This window comes from Schistocerca piceifrons, chromosome 10 (genome assembly GCF_021461385.2).
Source record: "Schistocerca piceifrons isolate TAMUIC-IGC-003096 chromosome 10, iqSchPice1.1, whole genome shotgun sequence".
Classification (NCBI taxonomy): Eukaryota; Metazoa; Arthropoda; class Insecta; order Orthoptera; family Acrididae; genus Schistocerca; species Schistocerca piceifrons.
This window is the reverse complement of record NC_060147.1, coordinates 122,447,938-122,462,531: the sequence shown is the minus strand read 5'-3', so window position 1 is coordinate 122,462,531 and position 14,594 is coordinate 122,447,938. Positions and strand designations below refer to the sequence as shown.

At 40.8% G+C, this 14,594-nt stretch overlaps 1 protein-coding gene across 1 annotated transcript in view; it reads left to right on the top strand.

The window, feature by feature from the left end:
- Nucleotides 1-14,594, top strand: part of LOC124718820 (transmembrane protein 161B) — a 91,340-nt gene that overhangs the window by 33,961 nt on the left and 42,785 nt on the right. The window contains exons 5-6 of the mRNA XM_047244438.1: nucleotides 1,919-1,998; nucleotides 6,606-6,824. Coding sequence (XP_047100394.1) covers nucleotides 1,919-1,998; nucleotides 6,606-6,824 — 299 coding nt within the window. The remainder of the gene's footprint in view (nucleotides 1-1,918; nucleotides 1,999-6,605; nucleotides 6,825-14,594) is intronic.

The window sequence follows — 14,594 nt, the reverse complement described above, 5'->3', positions numbered from 1 at the left end:
CCTTGGAAATGATGAGAGGTGGCAATGATTTATTTTTTTTTAAGATACGTTTTGTTCGCCGATGAAGCCACATTCAAAAACAATGGCAAATTAAATCATCATGATTGTCATTATTGGTCCCCTGTCAACCCACACTGGCACAGACCCATTGACAATCAACACAAATGGTCGTTAATGGTCTGGTGTGCAATTTTAAACGGTTACTTGATAGGACCATATTTTTTTGACCGAAATGTTACTGGGGAATCTTATTTACAACTTCTCCATAATGATTTGTTGGAGCTAATGGAAGATGTTGATTTAGAAACTAGGCTACAAATGTGGTTCCAACAGGTGGGAGCAGCTCCCTATTACGCTAAAAATGTGCGGTACGTTTTAAATTTACAGTACCCAGGTTGGTGGATAGGATGCAGAGGATCAATTCAGTGGCATCCACGTTTACCAGACCTAACATCACCAGTTTTTTTTTTTTTTTTTTTTTTTTTTTTTTTTTTTTTTTGTGTGGGGTTATTTAAAAAATATTGTTTATCAAAGACAGCCCACAACCCAAAACGATATGGAGCAACGCATTCAAAAAGCGTGTGCAGCCATACCGTGGAATGTGCTGCTCAAAACTGTGGACAACTTTCGCAGATGATTGACTTTATGCATTGAAGCAAATGGGGATAATTTTGAACAAATTCTTCATGGCTAATTTCATTAATTAAGCCTCCAAATTGTGAGAGGCAAGGGGACTCACTAATGAAGCACCCCATGGGAACATCATTCTACTATGTCCATATCGTCATTCCTGGGTAACGATAAAAGTTGGATACAGTTCATTTTGTACAAAAATAGCTTAATTTGGTGTAACGAAATAATTGGTGCTCATTTTGTATTGATTTGATGCATCTTTCTCAGATAATTCTAAATAAATCAGAGTTCTTCCCCAATTTTACTTTTTTCTCAATTTCAGCGCCATCTGTCAATGGTGTAAAAGAATGTTTCAGACAAAACTTGATTACTTTTTTATGGAGAATCCGAATCTGCAATAAAAAATGGGTGTTTCCATTTAAGATTTAAAAGTTGCCCCCCATCCCACCCAAGGGGGGTCGAGGGCTGGAGGTCACGTGTAGTATCATTTGATGTCCCCCTTTGAGCTTTCGAACTTGTCTCGTACTATTTTTACCGAATGTATAGTTTTCAAGAGAATCTCATCCGAAACTTCAGCTGGACCACCCTGTATATGTCACTGTACGCATTTTTTGCCAGTCTGTACTTGTCTGCTTTGTGAAATTCCATGGTACATCAAAGGTTTTTGATCCGTTTTTGTGTATAACCTCAGTTACTCAAACTTTTTGACTCTTTCAGTGTTTGTCATCTGAAGTCAAAGGAATTTTGGTGAAAGTTGGTCACTGGCCACGAATATGGTATTTTTTGCTTAATATATTTATTTATTTATTTATTTTTTTTTTTTTTCTGGTAATCTTTTCTGAGAAGTCAATTCTTATGGCTGCTTTTTCTGGGAGTTATGATAATGTCACAAAGTCCAAGCTGTTAGCTTTAGGCCTTTCTGATTTTTCTCTGTAAGCAATTGGGTTTACTTAGTGACCGTCGGTGCCAGGCATTGTTATGCATATGATCACTATTAATAAAATGGAAATTATTAATGTCTTTTTGGGTATAGTTACATATCTTTTTTGATGATAATGACCCGTTCAGTAGTTGCAGCATGTGGGGTTAATTTTAAGCTTCTTAGTCAAGCAACATTTGCAGAAGCTGTAATTTAATTTGTCAGATATGTTTTACTGTACCACCACCTATACAACTTTGCTCCACTTTAGCTTCTACGAAGTATTCGGTTTTTTATGACTATTGCATGAAGTTCAGGTGATGTAAATCTATGTTTTAATCAGTATATTGCTTTCTTTGTCTACAGGTGTACAGTTACTACTTCCCCCTGAAGGATGAATTCAACCTGAGCATGGTGTGGTGCACGCTAGCTGTTGGATTCTCATTGTATCCTCTTCAAAAGTCACACAGAGAAAGAGAAAGAGGGAGCTTAAATAATAATTTAAACTGTGAGGTTTTTCCGATACTGAACAGTTTGTTTTTTGTTTGTTTTATTTTATTTCCTCTATTTTTGGTGTTCATTTATTTTGGTATTTTGAGCACACCAGTACTTATGTCTTTTTAGGGTTCTGTACTGCAGTCTGTAAAAACGGAACACTTATAGGATCACTTTGTTGTCCGTCTGTCTATCTGTTAAGACCCTTTTTTCTCAGGAATGGGTACGCGGATAAAGTTGAAACTTAAGTCTCAGACATGCAGTCCCTTGGCCGACTAATCTGTGAATGTTTGTTTCACATAAAACTTGAAGTGGTATATCTGTGTGCAGTAATCACTCCTGGATATCTGATCACTGGTAAATTCCAAAGCATGCGTTATGAGCAATAAAGTCATTTCTTGTCTGATGTTTGACCTTCACCATTCCGACCCAGTCAGCCAGAGTGGAGAATTGCTGGTTAGCATAATAATGGTTGCCTGCTTCCTGCAGTACTTTGTCACATTTATATTATTGAAATTAAAACATTCTCGAAATTTATGGAATCCGTGGGACCAATATCTTGCCAGTATTAATGTTGATAATGGGGCAAAATGATGAGATTTTAGATTCCCAAAATGGATAAAGTGCCTGTATACATCACTAAGTTTGTACGGAATCCTCAGTGTGTGAGTCCTACTCGCACCTGAGTTCTAAGATGCCACAAAATTATAAAAACAAGGGACTTCATTATTGTCGAAGGTATTTCTAAACAGTATAGAGAAGAAACTGAGTCTCAGGAGCCAAGTTGATTGTTTTTCCCTCTAGAAGCAAAATGAAATAATGACTGAACGTGAAGAACTTGTACTCTAACCGGAGACTATCACATCGAGTAGTACTTCGATAAAAACTAGCTGCAATGATGCACCGAGCCCAGATTGTGCAAATAATGATCGTGAGCAACTGCTGCAAGTTGAGTCAGAGTGGAAGTCACCCAGAATTCTGAAGCCAAAGAGACTGCATGACTTTGCAACTTATCAGTGTAAACAGTCATCCAACACCAAGCCTGGAAGAAGCAATGATGCCAGACCATGCTGAAAAATGGCTGGAAGCAATACAAGAAGAGTTGCAACTGCACAAAGAGAACCACACTTAATAGTCTGCTGTCTCACCTTCACATACGAAACCAATAAATGTGAAGTGGATGTTTAAAACAAAGAAAGATTTGAAAGACCACATTGTATCCTACAAAGCATGGCTAGCAATAAAAGCTTGTGCTCACAAGCAAGTCCTGGATTATGTTTGAAGATATGCGCCAGTTATAAGTCGTTAAGATATTTATGTGGTGTGGCTGCTAAACGTGATCTTGACATTGATCATCTAGATGTTATCACGGTTTTTTATGTTTAAGTTCCAGAAGTAGACCCTGTTACAAAGACAGTGAAAGACACAGATATTAAAAGACTAAGAAAGGCATTGTATGGATTAATGCAAGGTGATCAATGCTGGAACTTGAAATTAGGCAGAGCACTGTTGAATCTAAGCTTCAAGAAATCAACAGCTGACCATTGTGTCTGTTACAGAAATCAAGATTCAGACATCTTTATAGAAGCTGTGTATGTGGATGATATGCTAATTCTCAGTAACAGTTCACAAGAGAAAGAAGTTTTCAAAAACAGTATAACAGAAAAATGTAAGCCAAAAGATCTTGGTGAAGCTACAAATTGGTTATATGTCCTAATTACAAGGAATTGCAAAGAATGTTGTCTGTGCAACAATGGAAAATTCAGGATGGAATGTAACAATATTATGAAAAGGATAGTTGCTTCTCACAATATAACAGAGACCCACAGGAGATAAGGAAAGAAAAGGTACTTTTTTCAGTTTCGATAATAGAAGGTAATGTCAGCAGAAACTTTTAATTTTTTTTTCACAAACTCCGTGTTCTTTAAACCATACAGCAATGGACTCTGACTCCTTTATTTTGCGGTGATTCCCGGTTCTGACAACAAAAGGCACCATAGACGTGAAATACGACTGACCCGTGTCCTGGTTGAACACCTCATTCACTTGAAATATGTGATAAGCAGTCACATCCCTACTATTAAAACTCTCCAGACCTGCAACGGCTGTCACTGTATCACCAGGATACTGCACAATTGCAGCAGTGACCGAACGATTACCATGTTGAGGTGTATCTTTCTGTGTAAGTGCAAAATTCAGAACACACCCGCAAAACACCCACGGGCCTTGCTGAATCACTTGTGCTCCGGTGATACTAATTGTAGTAACCGCTTTATCATCAATGGCCTTATAGACAGTCAGGCAAAAATGCCTAAATCTCCTCCTATAGCGTGGCATCTCCGTCAGAAAATGGGATTTTGTCCAACAAGGCCATGCACGAATCCAAGCGCACGCGCGTGCTCACACACACACACACACACACACACACACACACACACACACACACACACACACACACACACACACACGTGCGCGCGCATGAGACTGCAGTCTCAGGCAACTGAAACCACAGTGCAAGCAGCAGCACCAGTGCATGATAGGAGTGGTGACTGGGTGGGGGTAAGGAGGAGGCTGTGGCAGGGAGGGGGAGGGATAGTATGGTGGGGGTGACGGACAGTGAAGTGCAGGGAGAGGTGGGGAGCGGGTGGGGGGGGGGGAGGGGGGAAGTGGCAGGAAAGGAGAGAAATAAAGACTGGGTGTGGTGGAAGAATGAAGGCTGTGTAGTGCTGGAATAACCTTTGTTAGTCACTGTCGTCGTCCATCTAGCCCTGTCCCTGTTCCCATTCCAGCACTACACAACTGCCATTCCACAACCACACTCAGTCTCATCATTTTTCTCCTTTTCCGCCACTTGGCCCCCCTCCCCCTCCCTACCTCTTCCCTGCCCCCCCGTCTAACCTGCAGCACTTCACTGTCCGCCACCCCCCACCATACTATCACTCCCCCCCTCCCCACCCCAGCCTCCTCCTTACCCCCACCCAGTTGCCACACCCATCATGCACTGGTGCTGCTGCGCATGGTGTACTTTCAGTTGCCTGAAACTGCAGTCGTGTGTGTGTGTGTGTGTGTGTGTGTGTGTGTGTGTGTCTATTGTTGAAGTAGGCCTTGATGGTAGAAAGCTATAATTGTGAGAGTCTTTTTGTTGCACCTATCTGCGACTGAGCATCTCCACTAAAAGGTGCGTGGCAACTTCCTCTCTTATAATAATGTTAAGTTCAAATTTGTGACGTTCTAAGGTCTGTGGTTCCTTGGTGGTGTAAAAAGAAAACTGAGGTTCCTTGTCATTGCAGTCAAAAGATATCTAGACCATTTGTGTCACATGTTTTGATACTTGGAAACGCACTCAAGAAATTCTGCTGTTGACCTAGAATTGTGAAATATGTGAGAAGCAAGGTTTTACAGTACAAGTACAGGGAAAAAATGTGTAAATTGTTAAATAGTAATTATATCACAAAAAATACCGTTTTACCATTAGCCCTTACATTGCGTTCATCATCTGTCAAACACATAATAGTAACAAATTATTGTGTGTAATACCAAACAGCAATAAGAAAAATTAAGTAATAATAAAGTTCAGTTTGAGAAGAGGCTAAAAGATTTATTGGTGGCGAACTCCTTCAATTCCATTGATGAATTTCTTACCAGAACTAATTGATGCATGTATGTTGTTATTAATACCACATAATGTGCAGTAATGGAATCATTGTAAATAAGTGCTGTAAAATGTTTTATTTTATTCAGTTTTTTATTTGATGATGCAGGGCTACAGTAGCTTAAGAATTATCATATAAAACTAAGTGTATTGAACATTTAATGTTTGATGATAAGTTTTATACCCTTTTAAATGTAAATATGCTTAAGTTTTTTTGACTGGGCAATTTCATTTGGGATGTGGAGGTACGTTAGCATATCAGTTCTTGTTTTGTAAATATTCATTGTGTATTCTTGTATTCTGACATGTTCCACATGCCAGAGGATCTCCTCACTGTGGATCATTGGGAATAAAAAGTACATCTAATCCAACCCAATCATAAAATATGAATTTAATAAAATATTTTTTGTTTACCTACTGAAACACGACTACAAATCGTATTTTATGATTGGGTTAGATTAGATGTACTGTATATAAGACCGCATCAAAATCTCTACAGTAGTTGCTCAGACTAGTCCAGACATACAACATATATATAAACTGAAATCCCCTGCTCACTTCATGTTGTATGTCGGGACTAGTCTGAGCAACTACAGTAGAGATTTTGATGCAGTCTTGGAGTTTCTAGGACCTATGTCCTCCCAGTACCGATATCGAAAAGAGGCATAAATTATAGAGATTCTCGATTCCTGGGACAGATAAACTATCTGTATACATAATTAAGTTTGTACGGAACACGGAACTCTCAATGCAGAATTTGGCCTCCCTCTCTCTCTCTCTCTCCTTTTTTTTTTTTTTACTGTCTGTGAGTAAACCAGAGTGCAAATAGCAGTAGGGTGTGTGAGGTGAAGAGAGTTGAGGCTCATAGGCAGCACATATCTGGTGAGTACTTGACTCCGTATCCAGAAAGTTGCTCCTGTCACTGACCGCACACTACTTCCGCGGCGAGGAGTCGGTCGGGGAGAGGTCAACGGTTTTGGTTACGGCGCTGATCTACCTCCTGGTGGCGATGGCGGTGCTGATTGCGGATGAGCGCACGCTCGAGACGGGGCTGGACCGGGCGTATGCCAGCTTCAACCACAGTGCATCGCAGTTCCTGCAGGACCAGCACGGCCTCAAGTCCAGGTGAGTGAGCCTCATTTCTCGATTTTCTGCTCTACATCTGTATCTGGACTCCACAAACCACCATATAGAGTGTGGCAAATAGAACTTTTGCTACCAGCTTTATATGTCAGGTTCGTAATGGTGTGCCCATCATTTCATTAATGGTCATAGTTATTGTGATATTTGCTTGGAAGTAAGACACAGTGCAAAATCTGATAAAGCTTATAATGAAAAATAGAGGTCACTATGATTTTGTTTGGTGCATATCACATAATATGTTGCAGCATATGAAATTTAGCTTACATATTGAATTCTTCTTTAGACTCTGCTGGAGGTCTCGATTTGTCACCAATGTCGAGAAAATTGATCGAGGAAGCACACTCATTTGTGATCGCACCGTGCCAGCCGTAAAGCCAGAGTGAAATATCCACAACATTCCTCATAGACATTTTGAGATATTGAAATGAGATTTTGGCAAATAACAGCATGCAAAGTGGAGAGTATGTTGTGATATGATTATTATGCAAAACTTCATTATCTACCATGTTATTCCACTAGCTACCGACTTTTTCTATGAAAGAATGTAATTTTTAAAGTCCATCAATAGTTGGTGGAACGAGAAATGCTACGGGTTTTGGAACAACATAAGTGAAGGCATTGCACATTTATTTTGAACTGAGTATGTGCTTTTTCATAAGCTATTGGCCTTTCTTTTCATCAGTTCCTCACTTGGTATACGTAATAAACTAATTTTTCAGAATTCTTTTGCAACTGCGTCTGCACAACATGTTAGTGAGCTGCTGTGTTTTGGCAAAAGAAGCAAATTTTAACGTGGCAACCAAAGAAATGTGTAGGTTTTACTCAAAATTTATCACTCGTAATGCTTCTCTGAAAGTTACAAATGGTTTACAAGCCAAGCAAAAATAAATCGCTGCTTTTCCAATGAAATTCTTTTCATATACTAACCGAAGCAAAGTTGATGACAGATCTTTTTGAATGACCACCTAACAAATGGGGGTGTGGGGGGGCCCCCACTTCATATTTATAGAAAATGTGAATGTAGACTTCTGTGTAGAATAGCACTTCCCCTCCAGTGCTCGGCATTTCCCCTACAGCGTCTGCCGGTAACCCCCACCATTACCGCCCTCCCCACGTGTGCCCTGCCATCTGTGCATCTAGCAGCCACAGAATTCTGCGTGCATTATACGTCTGCACGTGTACTCCGCAAACCACCCTACAGTGCATAGTGGAGGGTGCCTCGAACTGCTAGTAGTCATTTGCTTTCCTGTTCCTCTCACAAACAGAGCGAGGGGGGGAAAACTGCCGATAGGCCTCTGCGTGAGCCCTATTTCCTCTCCTCTTATTTTCACGGTCCTCATACAAAATGAGTGTCGGCAGCAGTAGGGTCGATCTGCAGTCGGCCTCAAATGCCAGTTCACTAAATTTCCACAATAGCACATCACAAAAAGAGCATCGTCTTTCCTCAGGAGATTCTCACCGGAGTTCACAAAGCATCTCCGTAATACGTGCATGTTGATGGTACCTAGCACCCCTCCTCCGAATTGCTTCAGTGTCTTCCTTTAATCTGACCTGGCACGGATCCCAAACACTCGAGAATGGGTTACACCAATGTTCTGTACGTCGTCGTCTTTATAGATGAGCTACACTTCCCCAAAATTCTCCCAATAAAACAAAGTTGAGCTCTCACCTTCCCAACTGTCTCAAGCAGCACATTGCTAATGCTGTTTTCGAACATTACCAAATTATTTTCTCGATTCGTCTGCATTAACTAACATCGTTCTACATTCAGAGCTAACTGCCATTCATCACACCAACTAGAAATTCTGCCTAAGCCATTTCGTGTCCTCGTACAGTCACTCAACTTCGCCACCTTACTGTACACGACAGCTCCACTAGCAAACGGATGTAAATTACTGTTCAACCTGTCTCTCAGATCACTTATTTGTGTAGCGAAGAAGAGCGGTCCTGTCACACTTCCCTGGGGCACTCCTGATGATGGACTTGTCTGTGATGAACACTCCCCATTGAGGTTAACATACTGGTGTGTGTTACTTGAGAAGTCTTTGAGCCAATCGCGTATCTTACAACCTGTTCCGTGGGGGTCAGACCGTCATCAGTCTGCGGTGGAGCACCGTGTCAAATGCTTTCCAGAAATAGAGGAATATGAAATCTGCCTATTGCCTTCTATCCGCTGTTTGTAGGATATCGTGTGAGAAAAGGGTGAGCAGAGTTTTGCATAAGCGATGACAACGCCTTCTGAGGTAAGAAAGCTAACCGTCCACAGTGAGGGTAGACACTTGCTACAAAACATACTTCCCTTCATTACTCCTCTCTGTTGCGGCACTTGCTTGACCTGCACACTGCAACCCCTTTTAAAATCAATGAAGTTAAAATGTTTGCACTATACTTACTGTTCATAAATTGCTTGATTCCTGCACTCCTTACTTCTGAACTGGCAGAAATTGGAAGACTTCAGACTATAATGCTTTGTGTCTGATCACAGCCACTAATAGTAGTAGTAGTAACAATAATAATAATAATTACGGATACAATAAGGAAAAGAAGAATGCAGTTCTATGGACATATCCACAGGATGAATGAAAACGGAATTTCAAAGCGAATTCTTAAAGTCATCAACTCGGGCAGGGGAAAAACAAAATGGATAAAAGAAGTTGAAGAGGACCTCAGACAAGCACACATAAAAGTAAACAATGCAGAAAATAGAACTGAATTCAGGAACATCATCAAAAAACATAAATTTGACACCACAACACAGAAGAGACCAGGATGCAAATGGACAGCGGAGTGAAAGAAACAACACAGTGAACACATGAAGAAAATTTGGGCTGAGAAGAAACATAAACAATCATCATAAAGGAATTGAAGTTCAAACGCTCTCGTAAATGGGAATAATCGAAAATAATAATAATAATAATGTGTACAGCACTATAGTAGCCCTTACGTAGTTACTGCTGTGTCGTGCTGTCAATTAATCCATTTACCTGTTTCGAAGTGAGTAATGAAGCAATTTCTGGACTACCACATATACTATTTACAACTTGAAGAAGACATTTTCTTGAGATATTTAGTATTTGTTAGTATATATCTCAGTTTTATCATAATCAATGTACAGGACAGAGCACAACATACATATGTAGTGGGTGGATTATATGTGGAAACTGTAACCTCCACCGCATTAATGCTGCTAATAGAGAAAAAGTAATTATTGATAACTTATATAAATCAGTATTAGCATCTTACAAAATTGTGATAGTAGTAAAGATCCTTTGAAAATAATTTAGTTTTATGACTGAAACAGGATTGAATCATTTAGTTTTTACCCCTCAGAAAATTTCATTTTAGCCCTCAGGCGTAAGTACACCAGATGAACCGTCTTATCACCTGTAATTTATCAGTTTTTTGTTGTTGTAGTCATTTCATTAAATAAAATAACTGAGCAAAAGGATCCTGACACCTATTAGTGGATGTTAGTATTGGGTGTGTCTGCTGTTTGGCTCTATGGTGGCTTGAACCCTGCAGGGGACACTCTTAATGACGTGTCTGAATGTCTGTAGATGAACAGTAGCCAGTTCTTCTGGCAATAGCTGAAAGCGGGTAAGGTAGTGATGCTGGACGCTGGGGTCTCGAGTGAAGTTGACATTGTAACTTGCCCCTTAGGTGTAGCCGTGCAGTCTGAGGCGCCTTGTCACGTTTCACGTGGCTTCCCCCCACCCCGTCAGAGGTTTGAGTCGTGTGTGTGTGTGTGTGTGTGTGTGTGTGTGTGTGTGTGTGTGTGTGTGTGTGTGTGTGTGTCATCCGTAGCATAAGTTAGTTTAATATAATGGAAGGAAACATTCCACGTGGGAAAAATTATATATAAAAAACAAAGATGAGGTGACTTACCGAACAAAAGCGCTGGCAGGTCGATAGACACACAAACAAACACAAACATACACACAAAATTCAAGCTTTCGCAACAAACTGTTGCCTCGTCAGGAAAGAGGGAAGGAGAGGGGAAGACGAAAGGAAGTGGGTTTTAAGGGAGAGGGTAAGGAGTCATTCCAATCCCGGGAGCGGAAAGACTTACCTTAGGGGGAAAAAAGGACAGGTATACACTCGCACACACGCACATATCCATCCACACATACAGACACAAGCAGACATATTTAAATATGGGAAGAGGGGGGGGGACAGGGACTGTGGGTAAGTGGCGCCCGACGGGAGTGTGAATCGCCTGTGAGGCGTGCTGAGGTAGTCCGTGCAATTGCGATAACGCCATGTCCTGGATGGTGCAGTGGTTAACACACCTGCCTAGTAAGAAGGAGATCCCAGGTTCAGATCCCAGTCTGGTACACATTTTCACTCGTTGCTGCTGATTCCAAGTGAAGTCCTGATTCAGCTGACAGCAGTGATCCCCTCTCTTTCCTTTCCTTTCTTCCCTTCCCCCCTTCAATTTATGTACGAAGTAGAGGAACAGTTCGGAGACGATGATCAGTTGGTCCAGTATGAATTGCGATAATGCCGTGTCCTGGATGGTACAGTGGTTAATGCACCTGCCTAGTAAGCAGGAGATCCCGGGTTCCAATCCTGGTACAGTACAAATTTTCACTCGTTACTGCTGGGGCCGCATAATGTCCTGATTCAGCTGACAGAGTGACTCCCTCTTTTTCCTTTCCTTTCCTCCCCACTCTCCTTCAATTTGTATATAATGTATTGCAGCTGCGGGTTCTGCAAGCTGTCTGTTCTTTCGGACATGTCCAAAAGAACGGCCACCGCACATTCCTATAAACGGTCCTCTACTGTACGCAATTCACAGTGCAGTATACTGTGTTCGTATCCTTCTGCATTTAACGTTCCCTTACACTCAGTAAGGAGACTACCGTATTTACTCGAATTTAAGCCACACTCGAATCTAAGCTGCACCTGAAAAATGAGACTCGAAATCAAAAAGAGGAAAAAAAATTTTCCCGGATCTAAGCCGCACCTGAAATCTGAGACTCGAAATTCGAGGGGTGAGAAAAGTTTAGGCCGCACCTCCAAATCGAAACAAAGTTGGTCCATTGTAATATGAGACACAATTTAGGTCGAATGCATGACGATACAGCTATAGTAGTTTGGTTCAAGTCGCAGGCTTAGCAGTTGAGCTTTACTAGGTAGCCGTTTCTATGCATCAGGTGCTCCGTCCGTATTTATACGGGTACCCTTCCTTTTTCACGTGATTCGTCCGGTTTGAATTGATTGCTTATTTTTCTTTGATCTGATAAGTGCCGTTCTCTTTGTTATAGGTGTTTACGTCACTCAACGCTGGAAATGCATTACTGTACTGTGTTGTGCATTGTTTGTCACATTCTGTTAATGAGTGTTTACGACCTGTCGCCGCTCGCGGCATGGCTTGCTTTTGTGCACACTACCGCTGCTTATAATTTTTTTAAAAGAAAGAGAGAGAGAGAGAGAGAGAGAGAGAGAGAGAGAGAGAAAGAGAGAGAGAGGGGGGGGGGGGGGGGGAATCGGCTCATTAGCGAAACAATGGCAAGAGACTGCTATTTGTTGTTACTTACACTGCTGCTTTCTTTGATAATGATCAACAAGAACCAAATAATAGACTGCGTGTGATAGAAGATGTTCTGAACGAGAGTTTAGTGAAAATTTTTCTCCGTTTGAAAATCTTTGCAGACACCTCTTTAGTACATAACATTCTGCACAGAAATTAGTCATCTTAGATTTAAAAATCTAGTCAATTGCAATGCTTCATTTCTGACTGTATCACTATTAGGCATAAGAATAATATTAATATAAACATGACATGATATGTATATTCTTCCGCGTTTGCTGTTGTCTCACTCTAGTTTCGTAGTTTATTAGGCAGACAGGATTTATGAGATAGCAGCAAACACGAAAGAATACATGGCAAAATGTTTATATTCGTATTATTATTATGGTAAGAGAATACTGCATGTGATTCACAATTCGTAAAAGTTCCTATTAGCAACCATCTCTTCTCACAGGTAGGAAAAAATTCAGGATGCAGAGTTGGCCATACTGACAAACATCCCAAACAGTCTTGCCAGTCGGATTTTCGTAGTACATTGAAATGCTGCTACATTCGAAGATGAACAATACGGAATTTGTATTTACTTTGTTGGATAATGTACGAAAATGCAGTGGTCGAAACTCGGGGTGGAGAAAAAAAAGCTCGTCTTCCACATTTTTTTAAATTTATTTACTGACACAGAGGTTTTGGTGCCAGTATTTATATTTGTGCCTGCGAAGCACTACATATATTCGACGACGGAAGTTAGTTGTGGCGGCACCTACCAACATTTTTTCAGAACTTCCACTTTGCACTCGATTCTAAGCCACAGGCGGTTTTTTGGATTAGAAAAACCGGAAAAAAAGTGCGGCTTAGATTCGAGTAAATACGGTACGCCCAAACCACAAAAAACACCCCAATACTGTAGCACTACTGTCTGTGTACATCACTGTGCACACGCGCACAGTAATTATTCTAACCTTATCCTCACGACCCGTATGTGAGCGATATGTAGGGGGTTGTAGTATATCCCTAGAGTAATTATTTAAAGCTGGTTCTTGAAATTTTGATAATAGTCTTTCTCAGAATAGTTTACATCTGTCTTCCAAAGTGCCAGTTCAGTTCGTTCAGTCTCTGTAACACTCTCCCACAGATTAAACAAACCTGTGACCATTCGTGTTGTCCTTCTCTGTATATGTTAAATATCCCTTTTACTCCCATCAAGTACAGGTCCCACACACTTCAGCATTATTTTAGAACCAGTCGCAGGAGTTATTTGTAAGCAATCTCTTTTGCAGATTTATGGCCACGTTCCCAGTATCCTACCAATAAACTGAAGTCTGTCACCTGCTTTACTCACAACTAAACCTGTGTAATCATTCCATTTCATATCCCCACAAAGTTTTACACCGAGGTATTTGTATGAGTTGGTCACTTCCAACAGTAACTCATTCATATTATAGCTGTAGGATATTACATTTTTTCGTTTTGCGAAGTGCAGAATTTTACATTTCTGGACATTTAGAACAAGTTGCCAATCTCTGCACCACATTGAAATCTTATAAAGATCTGGGAGAATATTTATGCAGCTCCTCTCGGATAGTACTTCATTATAGGTAACTGCATCTTAAAAAAAAAAAAAATATATATATATATATATATATATATAATGGAAGGAAACATTCCACGTGGGAAAAATTATATATAAAAACAAAGATGAGGTGACTTACCGAACAAAAGCGCTGGCAGGTCGATAGACACACAAACAAACACAAACATACACACAAAATTCAAGCTTTCGCAACAAACTGTTGCCTCATCAGGAAAGAGGGAAGGAGAGGGGAAGACAAAAGGAAGTGGGTTTTAAAGGAGAGGGTAAGGAGTCATTCCAATCCCGGGAGCGGAAAGACTTACCTTAGGGGGAAAAAAGGACAGGTATACACTCGCACACACGCACATATCCATCCACACATACAGACACAAGCAGACATATGTGTGGATGGATATGTGCGTGTGTGCGAGTGTATACCTGTCCTTTTTTCCCATATGTCTGCATGTGTCTGTATGTGTGGATGGATATGTGTGTGTGCGCGAGTGTATACCTGTCCTTTTTTCCCCCTAAGGTAAGTCTTTCCGCTCCCGGGATTGGAATGACTCCTTACCCTCTCCCTTAAAACCCACTTCCTTTCGTCTTCCCCTCTCCTTCCCTCTTTCCTGATGAGGCAACAGTTTGTTGCGAA